The following is a 22,535-nucleotide window of genomic DNA, read 5'->3' on the forward strand; positions in this document are numbered from 1 at the left end:
CCCACATGTCAGAGCCCTGCACACGGCCGCTGCCTGCAGCTGCTGGCTCACTGCGCCCATCCCAAGACGCCATCTCGGCAGTACCTAAAAAAAAAGAGACGCCATCTCGGTCGCGTCCAGAAGCCGAGAACGAGCCTTCACCGTGTATTTACCCCGCCGATGACATGTGGGGTCACCAACGAGAACCCTCACATGCCATGGAGACCAGCTCGTTCTTACCCGAACACGTTTTAATTAAACCGCGGGGTACACGCGACCGCACGTTGCCCAAGCGTCCCGTTCCGCCCGCTGCGAGCACCACTTCTCTCCCCCACGCACCGCACGCCCAGCGCCACTGACACCGCGGGCCCAGCCGGTTAGGCCCGACCAATAGGCGTTAAAAAATGGCCGCCCCGTGTGCCTTTAAAAACAAAAGGGCGTCGTCTCCTCCTCGCCACTTCCTACCTCCTCTCTCTCTCCCTTCGTCTTCCTCCTCCCGTCTCGCGTTCGCGTACACCACGAGATAACGTGTGAGGTTTCAGGGCAGAGCCGAGCTAGCAGCCATGATGGAGGCGGCCGCGGCGACGATGCTGGAGGCCGGAGTGGGGCGGTTCCGGGGGCCGAGCCTCGCGGCGCTGCTTGCGGAGATGTGGGCGCCGCTGGCCGTGGCGCTGGCGGCGCTCGCGACGCTGCCCAGCCTGCTCGGCAGGCTGCAGGTGCTCATCCTCCGCCTCCGCTCCCGCGGGAAGGAGGTCATCTCCTCGCACATCTCCACCTACTACTCCTCCGGCGACGACGAGTCGGACTCCGACGGCGAGGGCGAGGACGAGGACGAGAGCTCCGATGAGGCGACCACCAGCTCGTCCGGCGAGGAGGAGGAGGCCGTGAGGAGGATCGGGTACTTCGAGGGCGCCGCCGACGGCCTCGACGGCTGCTTCCCGTGGGGCGGCGCCGTCGTGCGGACGTGGCAGGACCTGCCGCGGCGGTTCTCGGCCGTCGGCTGCGGGGGAGGAGCCAGGTTCCCTTCCGGAGGGCGTATCCAGGCGGTGAGGCTGTGGGGCGCCAGCACGGCGAGCGGGGAGGGAAGTGGCCAGGCGTGGTGGGACGCCGATGACAGCGGCCGTGGGGCGGCCGCAGAGGCGGCGCCGGTGGTCCTCGGGTGGCGGCGCGAGCACGCGATGCCGAGGCGGCAGCGGCCCCTCCGCATCCTGCCCTCGGAGCAGTAAAAAAAAAAGGAAAGGAAGGGAGAGTGGTAGGTGTGGCCGTGTGAATACGCTTGGCTTGGCGGAGATGCTGATTCCCGGGCGGCCCCACCTGTCGGTGGGCCGAATAAGCGGGTGATTGCTAGGGGTGGTTAGGGGTTACTATTCAAACTTTGCTTATCTGGAAAGCAAGATCGGCCCCTGCAGTGCAGTTGGGTCGATCTTCGTTTGTACCACTATTCTTTGAGACGGAAATGCTCGACTGCGCGTCGACCGCTCCTTCTGCCAAAATTTCCAATGTCGCGGAAAGTTATTACTGTTGCTCCTTTACGGTGGATTTATGTCCAAGTTAATAAAACCATGTTGTCCATTGACCGATCTCCTTTTACATTTCTCTTTCGTTGGCGATTTGGTTGTGTACAGTGAAAATGAATGCATACATTGTGGTTCGTCAAAACACTTGGTATTATGTGTTGATAGACGCTTGAGGTTACTTACCACGTTTACCACGCGGTCGTCGACCACCCACGTCGATCGGCTAAACAAAATTGTCACCCAAATCCTCTTCATAGGTCAAGCTTAGTTTCCTAGCAGTTTCTCCAGGGCCCAATGCCTCGCAGGCTGGAGCAAATCTATGACTCCACGAGAGCCCAAGTGGCTCCCAGCTCATCCGAGGATGCAAATTACGCGCTTAGGGCAGAGCAGGCAGTTTCGACAGTTCAACCTTGAATCGATTGGGTTCATTGACCACATTAAGCATCAAGACCCCAAATCAAGTCGATGTCGATCATTCCCGCCGCGTGAGAATTCCATTAAACCTTTTTTTATTCGCTTTATTGACCAGCTGTCAATGTTCATCCATCATGGGCACACAGGGCACGTCCACAAACAAAATCCCTGTCAGCAAACAACTTCGTCAAGTCCATTAAACTGGGCCTTCGATAGCACCCGTCGCTTTCCAATCAACTCTGTCCATCAAGCGACGGTGCGCGAGACGCACCGCTTCAGTTTTTATTTTGGCTTTTCTCAGAATAAGAAGATTTCGGCTCTTTTTTTTTTTGAGTGGCCGGCTCCATTTTGCAGGGCGAGCAAGCACGCAGTCGCCGGCGCCATAAGCTGGGGGCAAGTTGTAGGAAGCCACTTGTTTATAGGGAGATGAAAACAAAAACGACAGTCACATCTCCATGGTTTTCGATGAACCTCGTGTGGTTTTTCTCGGTCGGAGAGGTAATCCCATGCAGTAGCGAATCTAGGATGAATTTAAAGGGCAGGCTCAACTTCAGTACACAGACTGAAACTGGGTTATGATGGGCTGAAACTGGGCTGAGATGGGCTGGGATAGGCTGGATTTTAATTTCGGAGGGCAGGCTTGAGCCCATCCAAGTCTGCCCCTTGGATTCGCCGCTGATCCCATGCACGACTCCGCGCATCCTAAGGCTGGTTGTAATGGAGAGTATCATATGCTAGTATTATGCATATGATACTAGTGTATAATACTACCTCTTTAATGCATAGTATCATATATTAGTATCATGTAGTACTTTATTTATTGTCATGCATGACACAAAGTAGCATAGTATTTATTATGATACGGTATCATGATATGATACTCCATCCTCTCTTTCTTCATTTAATGCTATGACACCTCATCAAAATTGCCTAGTTGGCATGCATGATACTAGCTATAATACTACCATTACGATCAGCCTAATCTACCGAGGCCTGCCAGTGCCAGGTCATGGGGATACGCCGATGACGCATGTGTGGTCTGGCGGTTGCCTGACATAAATAAGAGTAGGGTGTTTTGGAGGCCGAGATTCATGGAGACCTTAATTTTGAAAAAATAAATTTCATATTTTCTTAGTTTCAAACAGTTCTGAAAAAACATACACGCATACAAGGATCTAATTTTTATGTGTGTAGAATGTCATGATGAAATACTTGAATTGCGAGCTGCATAAAAACACAAAATCATGGACTTTGAAGATGGGCAGTACATGTGCTGAAAAGCCACAATTTTTTGTGTAGCTCTTGTTTAAACGTATTTCATCATGAAAATGTGTACACATGCACACTATGTCTCTGGGTAGATGCGTGTTTACCATACGTAAACCGAAAACCTCCAAGAGTTGAGTTTTTTTGCCTCCAGTTGTGATTTCTCTTGGTGGATAATTTCATGGGCGGGTGATATGCACTCCCGTGGGTGCATGGGTTTTAGTCATCGTATTTCTTAGTAGAAATATTTGAAAATTATGTTTCTTATTGTAAATTATACACCATATTCATACAAAAAACAATAACATGTACTCCTTCTCTACCTTTTTTGCCCTTTCTTCACACCACAAATTTCCTTAATACTTAATAAAATTGGGGTCTTGCAATGAAACCCCATTTTGTTCTAGCATGACTCTTGGCTAGGTGCCAAGGTCAACCTCTCATTCAACAATAACCAGAGTTGCATTCCTTTGCAATCAATGATAAGGTCTCTTTTGATGCCATGAAGAGCTCTAAAGGTCTTGCTCACCAACTCCATAGGCTTATGTCTATCCAATCGTATCCTGAGTTTAATGAAATTCGAATAGACTTAGAACAAAGAATCATTTCTAAAATCCATGACAAATGGTCCTATCAATGATAATCAAGGCTACACATGCAAGCAAATGTACAAATGCATGATAGGCAAAAAGGAAGCACGCATCATTTTCAAATGTCTAAGGAAGCGATCAAGTAGACAGAGTCACAAAAAAATTCTCACGGCTTCTTCTTCATGACGTAGTCAATAAAAGAAATCTTTTAAAAAATAAATCCGTGTATTTAGAGTGTTATAATTATGTTTTCTGCAATGAAAATGCTAAGGAAACAATATTGTCACATCTTTTCTTGGACTGCATCTTTGCTCAAAATTGTTGGTTATCAATTCTACCTAACAAGCAGAGGGGAATTTTTACATATGATGAAATAACCATAGCCAATCAAAGTCACCCTAAAAAATTGATAGGGGTATCATCATCCTGGAATGTTTGAATATTCAGGAAAAAAAGGTTTATCTTTTTTTGAAAAAAAATGAAGTTCCAGCAACCAGTATATGGAAATTTCTTTTCAGGCATGACCATAATCTCCTAGGTCATAGAATCAACAGCAAAAATGATGAATGCTTACAAATGTGGGCTGACACCATCTTTGATATTGGTGTCCTAGTTCTACTTCTCACCCATTGGTCGTTTTTTTCACGGAGTCCCTCTCACCTGTTAGAGATATGACAGACAATAGAAAACGAAGAAGAATAGATCAACACTGAGGGACACAAGATTTTAACGTGAAAAACCCTGCAATGTGAAGGGGAATAATCCACGGCCCCAGCCAGCAAAGCTTTACTATATCGGAAGAGGTTACAAATGCCGAAGATTTACAGTTGATCAACTTATCCCGTGTGACGGCTTACAAAGGATATTAATACCGCCGGCTTCCGTGGCACAGGAATTTTTATTTAATATAGAAAAATACCATAGAACAATTTGTTCTATGGTTCTTAGCCTAAAACCCCCTTATAAAACTAGTGTACATGCCCTAACACGCTTAAGAAACATCTGTTTTCCGGGTTTAATCTTTCGATCCATTATTAGCTTTTTCTTTTTTTGCGGGGTAAAGGGAGATTCAGTTCATCCATCTATTATTAGCTTCATTGACCAAAAAGCAAGAGATTATTCTAGCCGCATTATAATTACCTTTTTCGCTTTATTGACCCGCTGTCAAACGAGCACTGCGTGCACAAACAAAGTCCTCGTCAGCGAACAACTCTGCCAAGTCGAGTAATCTGGCCTTTCCCTTTCTGAAAGCATCCGCCTTCTCGCAAGACTCCGGCCGTAATGCGTCGTTGTTCAGAACATGGTGCACGAGTCAAAAAACTGCTTGAAAATTGAAATGCAATTTTATCTTTATCTTTATCTTCTCGAAAGAGACACCGCTCGAATTTTCCGTGGTTAGCAAAGCACACCGTCTGATGTGCCATACATCGGATCGGGGACGAAAACACTGCGGGAAGAATACAAAATACGACAGTCACATCTCAACTATTTACAGTGAACGTGGCCGAAAACACTTGTGTGGCTTTGTCAAATGGAGAGGTAATATCATGCACGACTCCAGATCTCCAAAAGCATCCTAATCTACTTAGGGCTGCCAGGTCATGCGAATACGAGAAAGCTTGAGAGCATATCATGTCCAGGTGAAAACAGAGTAAAACATTTGTACCTCTATAATGAGGCGAAAGTGTTTGTCATCTTTTTTATCTCCTGCCCGCTTGCCATCCTGATTTGGCATTTTTCTTTTTTTAAAAAGGAGGATGACCCTCGGCCTCTGCATCAATCGATGCATGCAGCCATATTATTAAATAAAAACGCAACAAAGTCTTGAGGTCCAAAAAAGCTCATAAACTGAGCAGAAGTCGAACGAAAATAAATCTGAAAAACGCCGCATTTGATTCATATGACTTTTAACTTACCTTGCGTACTAGTATAGCTAATTTGTTTGAGTACTGATGGGGCAGGTTTAGTCTTAAAGTTAACCAACATATCTGGTTGAGAGTTTGTGCTTTGCTTTGGGTCTTATGAAATTATTAGAATGATTGTGTTTTTAACAGAGTTAAAATACAAAAAAATTTGCAGGTCATTTTCAGGGCTAAAGCATGGTTTTATTACGTGGTCCTTCATCATATGAACATACAAGGGCTTATGGATACTGGGCGCAACCGGTTGAAGACGAACTTATATATTTTCATGGCCCAGCATAAAAAAAAAGCATATTATTGGGTTTTTCATTTTTTGAGATCGATTGCATATTATTGTTGAGAAACAAAATGCACAGGATGGATTGTGTGGAGCCGAAAGCGCACAGCTGGACCCCATGGCGTAGCGGCAACAACTGGCGAAGCACATCATCCAGCGTGCTGACGCTGACGGCAAACCTCTCCATGAACAGTAGACACCGAAATTAGACTGCAATTATGCTGTTTTGCTGTTTCCCAATACCCGGAGCACCAGCACACCATGGGGCTTTGCACACTTTTGCAACCACAAATTATTGTTTGTGCTGAAACAGGATACGCCTGACAGATGACAGCCACTTGTAGTACCACCAAGCCCCCAAAATCACTGACCATGGGCTAGAAGAAAAGGATTCAAGCATCTACGTCCACGTTTCTCAAACCCTCCTCTATATGTTTGGATGGACAGGCCGATCATTGACGGGTCAAAAAATTCGATATAGATGGATTCTTTATATTGGCCTCGTACATCCTGGCTCACCGGCGCCCCTCATATCCAGCCCAAATTAAGGGTAGATATGAGGAGGCCCGAGCGCATCGTCACGTAGGTTTTGGCCCACACTGGCCCACCCCGACCCCTCATATATTCGTCCTCATCCACATCCCGGACCGAACCCTAGTCACTTCACTCAACTCCACCATCAAGCTCCCTTCCGGCGATCTTCGGTTTTCTCCGACATGGCGGGCAGCGTATCCGAGTCTGACCTCTCCCGATCTATGGACTGAGTCCAACATAAGGTCCGAAGGAGGAGATGGTCGTCTGTATTGCTCTTCGCCGCTTTGGGGGAGTCCGCCCGATAGCGGCCAGACTCGATCCGACGGGAATCCATTGCGTCCGCGCAAATGGCGCTTGGATCCGCCGGTCATGTTGGCGGGAGGCACCTGCCCGCTGCCTCGCTAGAGGCAGTGCGGTCCGTCTGGCGCCCCAACGTCGTAGCGACGATGCACCCCCTTTGGTGTCGTGTCAACCCCATGGGCTTTGAGCCGGAGGTAAATGCCGACATGACTAATGGCGCATCCTCTACCATGGAGCGACATGCCCATCATGCGAGGCAGAGGGCACGGGAGGCCGCGGAAGCCCTAGCGGAGAGGCCATGGAGGTGGGGTCGCACGCCGCTCCGGAGCCAGTACGGGTGACCGGCACCCCTGGCACCGCAACCGTGTCGTGGTGGATGTGTCGAGCTCCAACCACGAGGGGTCTATCGTGGACCACATATCGACCGGCAGCATCTACTCACAGGCTTTGATAAGGAAAACTATGGCATAGGAGATGGCAACGCCTTGAATTCCGTGAGCCAATCCGTGTCCCAGGTACTACTCTTCCTCGCTGGCGACCGCAACTTCACTCCGAGTGGCTCAGCTGGCCGCCTAACGTGGACACGGACATGGAGGCGAACGAGCACCGGCGAAGATTTAGACTAGATATTGCGCTACATGTAATTATATGGATTTGAGGATTGGCAATGTGTATCCGTAGGTGGAAAAGAACATTAGGTGTGACAGCTCACTGTTCGCGGGGCTGGATGTGCGGCTGACAGGCTTTTAGGGCAGTGCAATTTGAAATTTAAGTTATTTGGTTTTAGGACGCAAACATATGAATTCATGGGACGGCGATTCTAGCCCCATGACCGTTAGGAACCGGCGGGTTTTCTAGCGATGGTGGGCATGGCGGCAGCCGCGGAATTGGATCCCACCGTCGATTCTTCGCGTGGATGATCGGCGGCGCGATGAGGGCTCCGGTGAGGGGATGGAGGATCTTCTCCGGAGTACCGGCGGCAGCATACGTCTCCTTGGCGAAGCTCTGTGCGGTTCCAGCCAGCCACGAGATCAGGACGACGGGCTTCCAGTGAAAATCATGCGTGACTGTCTTAGCGGACGATGGCGGCGTCTCTGACGTCGTTTCCTTCTTGAGGCATCGTCGTTGCAAGTCACGTCAACTCGATCGGGATGTTTCGTGAGAAACCCTAGATCTGGGTCTACCGGAACGGACGATGACGGCGCCTTCAATGTCGTTCTCCCTCTTGGGGGCATCGTTTTGGAGCAAGTGCTGGCTGGAGGGGACAAGAGGAGGGGTGGTGTTACATCTACCGCAATGCCGAGGATGGATCCCGATGGCATGGCGCCGCGGAGTTTCGGCGACGAGCGCGTGTGGATGGATACGTGCAGGATGGTGGCGTTGTCTGGCGCTGTGGTGGCGTCGACTGCAGGCCTAGCAAGGTCAGTGCGTCAGTACCTGCTCTAGAGATGGATCGGTGCAAAGTGGCGGGGCGGCCTCTGAGAGTGCGTCGGGCCGGTGTGTGACTCAAACCCGACAATGCGGTTTGGGTGGGGCATCTGGCTTTAGACGTTAGGCTTCGTTGCGATGTCTGCTTGGCATTCGGCTCGGACAATCGACACCCCTTCATCAAATGGATAAGAGTAGTGATAGATGTTATTAAAATGGCGGCTTCAGACTTACTGATGTATTACTTTGTAAGGTCTCTGTGAATATTTAATAAAACGGCAGCATGCATCGCCAAGATGCAGAGGCAGGGTCATCCTCCTTTTAAAAAAAACATATGAATTCAGGAGGAGGTGCTTTGCCTGCCGAAGCAGTTTGAAAGAACAAATAGATTCTGCAGCTTTAAGCCTTCAGATTCCTTACCACTGCAAATGAGCAACAGAAAAGCATTTAGTTCTCATGTATTACAAAAACGGAAACAAAGGAATGCCAGAATTAGCCTGGGATTGTTCTTATATAGTTGGCCATATCATTTGAAGTCGTGTTATGCATATACTGTATGTTCCAAGAAATACCGACAAAAACTGTGGTTGAAGGTGTCTCTAGTTCTCAGAGATGCAGATAAACATTCCAACAACAGTTTCGGACTAACAGAACCGCTGCTTTCTGAAGAAAAGAAGAAAAAAACTGTCGCTCACAAAATTTCAGGAATATAGGCTGCTGCTATGACTCGGCCCAAAACGATCACTTTTTTGCCTGGTAAATGAGAACAGTCTCATGTTCTCCAAAACAATCTTCAGAGGCAACAGAGCCCGTTAGACAAAAATTTAGGAATATATGTTTGTGCTATGACTCAGGCCAAGTAACTGTCACTTTTTGCCCGATAAATCAGTCTCATGTCCTGCAAAAATATGCCCCTGCAGAGGATTCAAAGCTTGTTTCAATCACTGCAAAAATTCTGCAACTCAGGTCAACAGGTCAAGTGTCAACTGGTCACAGCGCAAGCATGATCAACCTATAAATCACTCCAACAGATCGGCCTCGCAAACCGTAACCATGTCACAGCGCCCTCCTAACCCCTACTGAACATGCCCCGGATCAGCGCCACGTAGCTACTTAAGCGCCCCTGAAATGCCACCCAGATCATCATCCGCTCCAAAGCCAACACAGCAGCAGCAGTCAGTAACCAAGGGGCAGCCAGCCCGGGAAGCAGACAGAGCGGCAGCAATGGAGAGCAAGAGATCGCCGTGCGCGCCGGCCGTGGCGGTGCTCCTCCTCCTGCTGCTGCTCGTCCTCATGCCGGACGAGGTGGCGGCCCAGGTGTTCTGCCGGTCCCAGTTCAACCTGGCCAACGAGGCCTGCAGCCTGCGGACCTACCCCGGCGCCAACCCGGCGGTGCCGCCGCGGCGGCCACTGCTGCTCAACGCGTCGTCCTCCGCCAGCGGCTACGAGCTGCAGGCGGCCGGCGACGAGCACAGCGCCAGCGGCGGCCATGGCGGCGACCACGGTGGCAGCAGCCACGGTGGCGGCGACCACGGAGCCGGCCACGGCAGCCAGCACGGGGGCAGACATGTCGGCCGCCGCCACGGGCACCAGCACCGCGTAGGGGGCGCGGACCCGTACGACACGGCGTGCTGCCGGCGACTCATGGGCATCGACAACGCCTGCATCTGCCAGGCCATGTCCTTCCTCCCGCAGTTCATGAGCAGGGTCAAGCACTCCATCAAGCTCACCCCGGTCCCAGGCTGCGACATCTCCTTCGAGTGCGCCGGCGTCTACTGACCACGCCCCACAATTTCATTTTACTCAAAACGTAGCAGCCTCTGCAGCAGCAATTTTCCATTTTCCTGGTCTAGCCTAACAATTCTGGGATTTATTTACATTATACACTTCTGTTCTGAATGTTTTTCTCTCCCTCTCATGATTAGTAGGGAACTCTTTTTTCCACTATATATATGATTAATAGTGAACTTGGCATTCTCCACACACTGGTGTAATTTCTTAGTAGAAACTTATCTTTCAGTCTGTTTGGTTTGGCAGTACAATTTTTAAAAAACCGTAGTAATCTTAAACCTCAGTATTCCAGTGCCTAGGCAATGACCCCTTTTTATAGAAATAGTTCTCTTTGTTGATGCTAAACACATCAAAGTTTATAAAACCGTGGTTTCTGAAAAACTCCAAAAATACTTGGATGCAAACGCAGCCTTAACTTGGAACCCTTAGTATAGAAAAATTATGGCAATCTCTGAACTTATTAGAAACAAGAAAAGTACAGTAATACTCTGGACTCCAGAGCACAGGTCACTGAAATATGACAGGAACACATTATATTCGCACAAACCAAACACAAAAAATTCTGAAACACAAATAACGAAAAATAGAAGATGGACATTATGAACTTCATAGCAGATTCAAATTAGATGATCATGTACATATTACACGGTGCATATAAGGCTCAACCAGATTAATCTAAGGGGGGGTGGACTGTACAATTTCCGACAAAATTGGAGATGAACACATCTCCTGATCACAAACTCACCCTGACATCTGTCCGAAAGATGAAAACCTCAATGTTGTCGAGGCCTAAAGTCTCTCTAGTTCACGTTCCATCGAAGCAAAGTCGAAACCTTCCCAATTAAGTTCTGCATCCAACTCGAACATTGGCATCGGTAGATGACTGATGTCTGCCAGCCCGATGTAGTCGTCACCAGGCGGCTCACCTGTTGTGTCGACAAAGTCATTGACAGGAAACATATCTGCCAGCCTTGAGATATCATCCAGTGAGAGTTTGTCAGTTGTGCAAACATAGTCACTGATAGGAGGAAGCTCATTCATCTGGCTGCAGAATGCATCCACTGGAATTTCTTCATCGCTAGGTGTCGATGAGCAGTGCACCAAGCTTTCATCAACATTCGTCCGGCCAACGAATGCATCTACCTGGATTTCTTTACCTGGCGGTTCCGGTGAGCAGTGCAGTAAGCTCTCATCAGCAGTGTCAGGGTCTATCTCCATTGACGCTAACTTGTGTACCTCTTGTGCTTTCTGGTCGCCGAACGACACAGATGAAGACACACAGGATACAGTAGCTTCGCTGGACACAGCTTCATGTTCTGATGGAGGTGACCGAGATTTGATGGCCAACATCTCAGTGCGTACCCGGTTCCGTTCTGCCTCATATGCTGCAGCAGCGGCCTCCTCAGAGGTAAATGTGCCAATCCATTTCCGGGTCTTGCTCACAGGATCACGTATCTCCGCAGCCCACTTACCCCATGACCGCAGGCGCACACCAGGGTACTTGCTGGTTGGTTGCTTCTTCTCTGTACCAATTGATTTCTTGCTGCCACATGGCACAAGGGTCTTTCGAGACTTGAGAGGTCCAGAGGTTTTCATTGGAACTAGTACCTCCATTGTCATTCTCTTTTCCTTCTTCGCATGCCGATCATCTTCATCAGAGGAATCGGTGGCATCAGGATCACAGCAGGAAATGCGGACCTTCCGCGAACAAGGTACCATCATCTCTTTGTGCAACAAGCCCCTTAATCTTAAGATCCAAAGATTATTGAATTATTAACCTTGACTACAATCTGCAGAGAAGGCCAGTGAGTGTGTCAGATAGACTGATATGAACATTCACAAAAAAAAACACTCACAGGGGGTAGACACTTAAAAAATTTCAAAGACGAAGAACATAAGATGTGCACATACCGACTGAAATGTTAAATCCCAGGACAGAAATTCCTGGTTGAGAGGCTGAGTGCACAATCTCCAAAATCAGAAACTGAGTTGTCTCAAACTTCTGATTAAAACTGGAGAAAAGACGGAGTTATTCTTTTTCTGTGAAGACTCACAAAAGAAATCTGCTTTCTGGCTGATTGTTTATGAACTTGAGGAATGTCAATGAAAATGAAGGAGGAGTGCTGAACTTAATCCACCCAAACCAAACCTGCAAGCATCCAAAAACTGTCAGATGAGGCCCAATCTTTCTTAGTAAAGTGGTAAAAAAGAGAGATCAGACATATTTACTGTTTTCTCCTGTCTGAAATACATTTCCTCACGGAGAGTAAATACTTACCAAGCTTATCTTGATTTGGGGGATTCTTGTATCGTTGTTACTTCGCGTGCACGGGGCACTGGTCTAAATGCAGAAATCCAGAGTACTTCACCCCAAATCCAAATCTGGAAGCACAAGAAGGAAAGCACAGCTCATCACTACAGTACAAATTATATGGCTGTAACTGACACGACTGTGAGAAACGTATGTTTGAATGCATGTACGTATCTTATGACTAAATAAAGCAATGCCACCATTTATTGTGCAGGTCAGCTTTGAAATCAGTCCAAGATTGTAGCACACGTACGAACAAATTTAGTAGAGGAGCAATAATTAAGATGACCGGATGAAAATGAGAGCAAGACTACTGTTTTGTTTATATAAATTGAAATTGAAAAAAAAACTATAGATTTTGTTATGCGCTGTGGCCACCTCCATCATTTGAAGGCACACCCATCATAGCTAATCCAGAGCAAACTAAGAACAGGACGGGCACATGTTAGATGAACAAGCTATTGCAGTTTATTCTTGTGGGAATAAAGTATTGATATTAAGGGGAGATTAAAAAAGGACTATCTCTGAACTTTCTGCTGTAATAAATTCATCTTCTGAAAATTAGGAACATGTGGTAACTCTGAAGAATTGGTTCCAACCGGAACTAGAACAGGGGAAACAGGTAGTAATTCGACATTGTTGCCGTCAGTCGTTGCAACCAGAAACAATTGCTGCAGGGATTGAGCGTACGTACTTACCGGGAGATCTTGAAGCGATAATCTTGAGTTCTGGCGCCCCTCTGCCGAGCTTGGGGGAGAAGGCAACAAAAAGCGGAAGGAGGTGATGGTGATGGGAGCTCAGAACCATGGAGCAGTAGAGCAGGCGACATAAATCAAAGAGCGATCGCTCGTGCTGGCGGTCTCTACTCCAACTCTGCGATCATCGCACCAACACCACGAAGGGAAAGTATTAACACAAGGAAAAAAATTAGAAGGAACACGAGAGATTATATGACAGGCAAATCAATCGGCAAGAGAAGGGGGACTGCAGCAGCAAGGACCAAACACCTAGGATTTTTTTTCCATCTTTCAATCACCGGATAAAAAACTTGCCATGTTTTCAGTTTAGAAATTTACGGAAAGAACATGACCGGATCGGCAGAAATCCTCGAACAGAGGAAATTGAAAGGAAAAAAAAAACTCGGCAACAACCCGGACCGAAATCCCCGGTATTTCCCCCGCGATTACCAAAACAGGAACGATTCACCGCAAAAAGGCCAGGCTTTCGGCAAGAAATCAGGGGAGACGGGAGACCGATCCATGCACTCGACGGGGACGAACGGCCGGACCGATCTTGCGAGGGAGAACATCGGATTGGGCGGCCGCTTACTTGCTTGCTGGAGCCGCGGGTGCCACTGCGATCCCCGGGGGGCAGCGGAGGGGGAATGAGACGGCGGATCGGGCGGGGGCTTGGTGGCAGCTCGTGGCGGAGGCGGATCGGAGTGGCGCGGGGGAGTGGAGGTCGCTCTGGTTTCTTGATTTCGGGGGTGGGGAGGGGAGGGGAGGGGGTTTAGCGAGGAGGAGAGGAGACGAGCGGAGCGGAGGGGCGAAACGTGTGACGAGGTACTGCGGGGGTCAGTAATTATAGGTGGGGTCCCCCCGCGGATGGTCAAATTGGCTCGGCTACACCGCTCTTGCACACGGGCTAGAGCTTTTTTTTATCAAGTTTTTTGTTGTTGTTATTTGTCATGTTTTGATTTGAAAATCTTGATTCAGTTAAAGGACTCTGATTGCCAGCTGGGTTGAGTGGGAGTTGAGGAGTTTTGCCACAACAAATTAAACGGTTGGGATTAAAGATGACAATTTTTTTGCATGGTGATTTTGTGTATATGGATCGCTCTGTGTAAGACACTTGTTGTGTAGTAGTGTGCATACAAACACTCGGATCCAGCGGCCAATGCAGGTATTATTCTTCATCTTCCTGGTTATTATTACAACAGGTATTGCCTGGCTCCGATGATGGAGGGGCAATAATGACGACGCGTTTTCGGCTCGCTTCAGTGCTTGTAATGGTTGCTGGGTGGTCTATGGATTTGGGTACAATTTCTATTGTTTCTGATGTTCGTTGTGCTGCCAATGATTCAAAATGAATAGGTTGAAAGTTTTTCGAAAAAAAGAACTCACAGTGATATCCCTGTAATTGCAATATGTTGCATGCAAATGACTTATTAAGCACTTTTGCTATTTTTATGGGTGGTATCACTGGATTTAGCAGCTCGTCTTTTTGTTTTGCCCATTACTAATTGTCACAAATTACCTCTTTAGTTGTGTTTGTGCGCATTATCCTCCGTGTGCATTGAACCATCTTTATCCCCACATTGTAACACCCTTGATGCGACTATAGCTCCCACGTGTCGAGACACGACTTAGAGACATAATCGCATTGAAGGCATATGTCGCAAGTTAGGCAATCTTCACAACATCCCATGTAATATGATTATGATAGGGGAGATAACATAGTTGGCTTACACTCGCCACGTCAATCAAGTACATAAATAACATTACATCATCCAAACACTCATGGCCTGACTACGGCGTCAAAATAAAAGAGAATCCAATATGCGACACGGTCCCAATCACCCCCAACTGGGCACCACTACTGATCATCGGGAAAGGAAACATAGTAACGTTGAGAGTCTTCGTCGAACTCCCACTTGAGCTCATACGCGTCTCCTGGAGCGGAATCATCAGGCCCTGCATCTGGTGTAATAGTAATCTGTGAGCCACAGGGACTCAGCAATCTCGCACCCTCGCGATCAATACTATTTAAGCTTATAGGTAGGGCAAGGTAAAATATGAGTGGAGCTGCAGCAAGCGACTAGCAAGTATAGTGGCTAACTTATTCGCAAAGGAGAGCGAGAAGAGGGGGCAAAGCGTGAGCGAGAAACTAGAGAGCAACCTACGCAAACATTACTCCAACACCGTGTCCACTTCCCGGACTCCGCCGAGAAAAGGCCATCACGGTAACACACTCGGTTGATTCATTTTAATTAAGTTAAGATTCAAGTTATCTACAACCGGACATTAACAAATTCCCATCTGCCCATAACCGCGGGCACGGCTTTCGAAAGATCAATCCCTGCAGGGGAGTCCCAACTTAGCCCATGACAAGCTCTCACGGTCAACGAAGGAATGGACCTCCTCCCAAGACGTTCCGATCAGACTCGGTATCTCGATAATTCAAGACACTTCGACAGGTTAAAACAAATCTAGCAACACCGCCCAAATGTGCCGATAAATCCCGATAGGAACTGCACATATCTCTTTCTCAGGGCACACTCAGATGAACACTACGTACAACTAAAACCAACCCTCAAGTTGCCCCGAGGTGGCGCTGCAAGTGGCTCTATTTGGACCAACACTCAGAGGAGCACTGGCCCGGGGGGGGGGGGTTAAAAATAAGATGACCCTCGGGCTTCGGTAACCCAAGGGAAAAAGAGGCTAGGTGGCGAATGGTAAAACCAAGGTTGGGCATTGCTGGAAAAGCTTTAATCAAGGCGAACTATCAAGGGGTTCCCATTGTAACCCAACCGCGTAAGGAACGCAAAAATCCGGGAACATAACACCGATATGACGGAAACTAGGGCGGCAAGAGTGGAACAAAACACTAGGCGAGAGGCCGAGCCTTCCACCCTTTACCAAGTATATAGATGCATTAAGATAACAAGGCAATATAATGATATCCCAACAAGTAAATAAAAGATGTTCCAACAAGGAACGGCCTCCAATCTTCACCTGCAACTAGCAACGCTATAAGAGGGGCTGAGCAAAGCGGTAACATAGCCAATCAACGGTTTGCTAGGACAATGGTGGGTTAGAGGTTTGACATGGCAATTTGGGAGGCTTGCAAGCAAGTGGTAGGCATCGTAGCAATGGCATAGCAAAAGAGCGAGCAAACTAGCATAGCAAAGATAGTAGTGATTTCGAGGGTATGATCATCTTGCTTGCACAGTTGTCAGAGTTGACTGGATCCTCAAAAGCAAACTCAACGGGCTCCTCGTTAGCGAACTCGTCTCCCGGCTCTACCCAAACAAGACAAACAAGCAACAAGGATACAATCAACCACGTGCAAGAACAAGCAATAAGATGAAATGATGGCATGCTATGCGGGATGCGATGCGGGATGCAAAATGCAAGATATGACAGGAAATGCATGAACCTGGCCTCAACTTGGAAATCCAAGTGTGCCACTGGAAAGATGAGATGAAATCGCTTGAAAACGATATAAAGAACGCCGGAATCGGAGTTACGGTTTGGAAATGGCAAGCGATTCAAAAATGACACTGGTCTGCGATTCACAGCAAGTAGGCATCTAAATGCAATGAGATGAACATGCTACAGCACCCAAACATGACAACAAAATACATGGCAGGGATGCACACAAGATGCTTAACAAAAATCTAGCACTGAGCTACGGCCAATTCATCCATTAGGAGGTCCAAACAAGCATGGCAAAAACGCAAATGATAAAACAGATCTCAGACTTAGTGAAATTAACACTTGTCTGGAATTTCAGATCATATAGCCCTCTTCGGAGCAACAAAACAATATGCTACAGGACCTGAACATGACAAAGAAAGACATGGCATGGAGCTACTCAACAAGCTTAACAAAAATCCCTTAGTGACCTTGAGCCAAAAGGGCTCACAAAATATACTAACAAGCACACGAACATAGCAAAAACATAATCAATTTTCAGACTTTGTGAAAACTGGGACATGCTGAAACATATCTCACGAAGGCATGTTTACGAGCTTGATGCACTCACCACGGTGCTAGTCACGGCAAGACAAGCATATATCCCTTAAGAAGGCAAAAAATGCAAACTAGACATGGCAAGAACAATGGCATAACATGCACGGATCAACTACAATGACATCGGCAAAATCGCAAACAAGTTGACGATCTGCCCAGATTCGCAACGAAGCAAAAGTAGAGCTCGATTGACTCAAGCTAGGGTGCTCCATAATTGCAAACAAAGACATGGATAGATAGAGAACTACAAGATTAACAAAACTCCCTTACTGATCATCCTCAAAAGAGGCACGGATCACTAGGAAACAACATGAACATATGGCATCATGAGATAAACAGCTCCAGGACTTAGTGAAATCACTAAGTCCCTCAAAACAGAATTAGCAAGTGCACCACTTTGCAAGCTTGCACAAGTCACCACACACATCCTAAAAATATATGGGTTGCACCTCTGGAAATATGACAAAACCCCTAACAAAACACATGTAGAACTCACGGGCATAGCATGCACACAATAATCATGGCAAAAACGACAAAAGTGCTAAACGGAGTAACGGATCTGACAATTAACTCAAGTAGCCCTCTTCTAACAGCATTTCGGGCATCAAGATGAGCTCAATTGAAAATGATTCAATGTAATGAAATGATGTACTCTCTGATATGAACATTTTGATATGATATATGCCCACATCGGAGCTACGGATGCAAAGTTACGGGGCCGCGAACAGGGGCATATGAACTAAAATATCCGGGACTTAGTAAAAAAAACTACCCCTAGGGTTTACTGTAGCAACCCCGATCCAGATCGGATCTCGCGGCACTGTAGCTGGCCGGACCCGAGTTCGCCGGAGCCGGCGTGGAGGAGGAAGGAGGCGGCCGGCGAGGGCGCGGTCGCCGGTGGCCGAGGCGGCGGCGGCGGCCGGAGCTGGGGCGACGCCGGCGAGCTCCTGCGGCGGCTCTGGGCGGCGACCCCAACGACGAGGCGGCGGCGGACCGGGACGGCGGTGGCGGACGGCTGGGCGGCGACGGCCGGGCGGGGCGGCGGCGGCGGCGGAGGCGGCGGCCGGGCCAAGGAGGGAGGCGGCGCGGGGCGGCCGACTCGCGGGCTCGCGGGGGCCTCGCCTGGGCCGGGCGGGCCGGCGGCGGTGGGAGGTGGCGGCCGCCACGTGTCGACGCGCGGGTGGCTGGAGGCGGCGGGCGGACGCTGTCCGGCCCCGTCCGGACACGTCCGGCGGCGGCGGAGGATGGACCTAGGGTTTAGGGGGGAGGGGAGACCCGTGAATTTCGGATGGGGGGTGTATATATAGGCATAGAGGGAGTTAGGAGAGTCAAAATGAGGTGCGGTTTTCAGCCACGCGATCGTGATCGAACGCTCTAGGACATGGAGCAGAGTTTGGTGGGTTTTGGGCCAAATTGGAGGGGTGTTGGGCTGCAACACACACGAGGCCTTTTCGGTCCCTCGGTTAACCGTTGGAGTATCAAACGACGTCCAAATGGTACGAAACTTGACAGGCGGTCTACCGGTAGTAAACCAAGGCCGCTTGGCAAATCTCGGTCTAATCCGAAAATGTTTAATCCCCACACACGAAAGAAAGCTAGAAATGACCACCGGGGGAGAACGAAGCGCCGGAATGCAAAACGGACAACGGGGAAAAAGCTCGAATGCATGAGACAAACACGTATGCAAATGCAATGCACATGATGACATGATATAAGATGCATGACAATGACAACAACACACGGAGACAAAAACCCGAACCCGAGAACATAAATATAACTTAACGCCGGAAACGGCAAGAGTTGGAGTACAAATAGGGAAAGTTACATCCGGGGTGTTACACACATACTCTGAGCCATTTTTTGTCTAAATGTCGTATGACATATAAGTTCATATCGACGAACTGAACATGTCGAACAGATCGAGGAACAAGCAAACAGTCACCTACGTCTAGCAGCTTTGTAAAAAGTAATACGCTTCCATTCCCCTCCGACACTGAAAAAACTGATGGAATTCCATTGCTCTTGGCCTCTTATTCATATTTCTTTTGAACATGGGCTATTAATATGTTTAAGACACATCACCTATAGTGTGCATACACATACTCGGGTCCAGCTGCCAATGTGGGTATTATATTTCATCTATGAATGTAATACGCAAGAAATATCCATCTAATTACAATATGTTGTGATTGGGGTGTAAATAACTTATCAAGCTCATTTACTATTTAAATATGCAATATTACTTGATTTATTGGTTTTTCTTGTTTCAGCCACTATTAGTTGTCGCAGATTGATCTCTCCAGTTGTGCACGTGCGTTTTATCCTCCATGTACACCGAACCACTCTCATCCCTTCATACGCTGACCAGTTTCTTGGTCCTCGTGCGTGCTGGTCGTATGACTACTAATTTGATATCCACAAAATGAAAATGGCAATGGCCATGAGATCACGGACAGAGTGAACAATCACCTAAGTCCGGCAGCCTTAGGAAAAAGGGACGGGCTTCCATTCCACCCCCCCCCCCCCCCCCCCCCCACACACACACACACACTCAAAAACTGACGGACTTGTCTAATTTTTTTGAACATGGGCTATTGTAAGACACTTTTTGTATAGAGTGTATACATATACTTGCATCGTGCGGCCAATGCAGGTGTTGTTTTTCATATATCAATAGAAATTGCAGGAATATCCAAATAATTGCAATATGTTGTTATTTGCGGTGTATATGTTATATTAATCTCATTTCCTATTTTTCCTGGGCGGTATTACTCAATTTAGCATATTTTTTTGGTTTACGTCATTACTAATTGCCGCAAATTGATCCCTCCAGTTGTGCGCGTGCGCTTTATCCACCATGTATAGCCCATTCTTATCTCCACATACAATAAATAGTTTTTTTGTCCTCGTGCGCACTAATTGTAAGACTACTAATTTGATATCAACATGGATGGACTTTCATTGCCCTCTGGTCTATTTTTTTAAACATGGGCTATGAATATGTGTAAAACACTTTTTGTATAGCATGTATGCAGATAGTTGGATCTAGCGGCCAATGCGGGTATTGTTTTTCATCTATGGATAGAACTCGCAAGAATATCCATCTAATTGCAATTTGTTGGGATTTGCAGCGTAAATGTCTTATTAAGCTCATTTCCTATTTTTATGGGTGTTATTACTCAATTCAGCACCTTTTTTGTTTAGGTCATTACAAATTGCCGCCAATTGATCCCTCAAGTTGTGCGCGTGTGCTTTATCCTTCATGTACGCTGAGCCGTTCTTATCCGCACATTCACTAATAAGTTTTTTTGTCCTCATGCATGTTGGTCGTAGGAGTACAAATTCGATATCAACAAAATAAAAATGGCAGTGAGATCGAGGACAGACCGAACAAACATCTACGTCTAGCAGCCATAGGAAAAGGGAAGGGCTTCAATTCCCCCCCGACACTAAAAAAACGGATGGACTTTCATTGCCCTATTATCTATTAATCTTTTTTCTTTTGAACATGGGATATAAATTGGTTATTTAAGGTAAATGGATATTGTGTGTAAGACATTTTTTGTATATTGTGTATACAGATACTCGGATCCAGCAACCAATGCTGGTATTGTTTTTCATCTATGGATAGACTTCACAAGAATATCATCTAATTGCAATATGTTGCAATTTGTGGTGTAAATGACTTATTAAGGTCGATTTTTATTTTTATGGACAGTATTACCACAAATTGATCCCTCCGGTTGTGCGTGTGCGCTTTATCCTCCATGTACACTAAAATGTTCTTATCCTCACATACATTGAGCAGATTTTTTTTATTCTTATGCGCGCTGGTCGTATGACTACTAAGTTGATATCCTCAAAATGAAAACAGCAGGGAGACCGAGGAGACCACAAAGTCACCAACGTCCGGCATCCTTAGGAAAAGGGTCGGGCTTCCATTCCCCTCTGACATTGAGAAAGCGGATAGACTTTCGTTGTCCTCTGGTCTATTAATCTTTTACTTTGAACAATGGCTATTAATATGTGTGGGACAGTTCATGTATAATGTCCATACAATACTCAAGTCCATTAGCCATGCGGGTATTGGTTTTCATCTATGATAGAACTCACAATAATATCCATCTACTCAAATCCATTATCCGGTAATTGTAATATATTGTGATTTGCGGTGTATATGACTTATTAAGCACATTTTCTATTTTCATGGGCGATATTATTCGATTTTAACAATTTTTTTGTTCCGATCATTACTAATTGCCACAAATTGACCCCCTCAGTTGTGTGCATGCGCTTTATTCTCCATGTACACTGAACCTTTCTTATCCCCATACACCGAGCCTTTTTTTTGTCCTCGTGTGCGCTGGTTGTTTGATTACTAATTGGATATCGACGAAATGAAAATGACAGGAAGATCAAGGAGAGAGCAAACAATCAACTGCGTCCAACAACCTTTTAAAAAGATGGGCTTCCACCCCCCCTCCGACACTGAAAAAGGATGGACTTTCATTTCCTCTGGTCTATTAAACTTTTTTTCCTTTAAACATGGGTTTATAATATGTGTGAAAATAAGTCATTTACACTGCAAATGGCGGTGAGATCGAGGACAAACGGAACAAACACCTACATCTAGCAGCCATAGGAAAAGGGAAGGGCTTCCATTCCCCTCTGACACTCAAAAAATGGATGGACTTCCGTTGCCCTATAAGCATACAAAAATGTCTTTTCTCTTTTGAACATGGGATATTAATAGGTTTTTTTAAGGTAGATGGATATTGTGTGTAAGACATTTTTTGTATATTGTGTATACAGATACTCAGATCCAGCGACTAATGCTGGCATTGTTTTTCATCTATGGATAGACTTCGCAAGAATATCATCTAATTGCAATATGTTGCAATTTGCAGTGTAAATGACTTATTGCGCTCATTTTCTATTTTTATGGGCAGTATTACCACAAATTGATCCCTCTAGTTGTGCGTGTGCGCTTATCCTCCATGTACACTAAACCATTCTTATCCCCACATATACTCAGCTGATTTTTTTGTCCTTATGCGTGCTGGTCGTACGGCTACGGATTTGATATCGTCAAAATGAAAATAGTAGGGAGATAGAGGAGACCACAAAGTAACCAACGTCCGACATCCTTAGGAAAAGGGACAAACTTCCATTCCCCTTCGACACTAAGAAAGCTGATAGATTTTCGTTGTCCTCTGGTCTATTAATCTTTTTTTTCGTTTGAAAATTGGCTATTAATATGTGTAAGACAGTTCATGTATAGTGTCCATACAGCACTCAAATCCATTAGCCATGCGGGTATTCTTTTCATCTACGATAGAACTCACAATAATATCCATGTAATTGTAATATGTTGCGATTTGCGGTGTATATGACTTATTAAGCACATTTTCTATTTTCATGGGCGGTCTTATTCAATTTAGCAGTTTTTTTA

General features: G+C 46.7%; 3 protein-coding genes across 3 annotated transcripts; 2 read left to right on the forward strand and 1 right to left on the reverse strand.

Moving 5' to 3' along the window:
- Window positions 1–420: 420 nt before the first annotated feature.
- LOC125509071 (uncharacterized) lies at window positions 421–1,551 on the forward strand. Its single transcript, XM_048673947.2, has one exon. It carries the CDS (start codon window positions 543–545, stop codon window positions 1,203–1,205), a length of 663 nt encoding a protein of 220 aa, XP_048529904.2. The 5' UTR covers window positions 421–542; the 3' UTR covers window positions 1,206–1,551.
- Window positions 1,552–9,262: 7,711 nt separating this feature from the next.
- LOC125509069 (uncharacterized) lies at window positions 9,263–10,208 on the forward strand. Its single transcript, XM_048673946.2, has one exon. It carries the CDS (start codon window positions 9,356–9,358, stop codon window positions 10,004–10,006), a length of 651 nt encoding a protein of 216 aa, XP_048529903.2. The 5' UTR covers window positions 9,263–9,355; the 3' UTR covers window positions 10,007–10,208.
- A 389-nt stretch (window positions 10,209–10,597) lies between these two features.
- On the reverse strand, window positions 10,598–13,829 carry LOC125509068 (uncharacterized). Its single transcript, XM_048673945.2, has 5 exons — window positions 13,659–13,829; window positions 13,028–13,202; window positions 12,297–12,400; window positions 11,930–12,167; window positions 10,598–11,808 (listed from the first exon to the last, which is right to left on the reverse strand). Exon 5 carries the CDS (start codon window positions 11,738–11,740, stop codon window positions 10,808–10,810), a length of 933 nt encoding a protein of 310 aa, XP_048529902.2. The 5' UTR covers window positions 11,741–11,808; window positions 11,930–12,167; window positions 12,297–12,400; window positions 13,028–13,202; window positions 13,659–13,829; the 3' UTR covers window positions 10,598–10,807.
- Between the last annotated feature and the right edge of the window lie 8,706 nt (window positions 13,830–22,535).

This window comes from Triticum urartu, chromosome 5A (genome assembly GCF_056163025.1).
Source record: "Triticum urartu cultivar PI428250 chromosome 5A, HENAU_Tu73, whole genome shotgun sequence".
Classification (NCBI taxonomy): domain Eukaryota; kingdom Viridiplantae; phylum Streptophyta; class Magnoliopsida; order Poales; family Poaceae; genus Triticum; species Triticum urartu.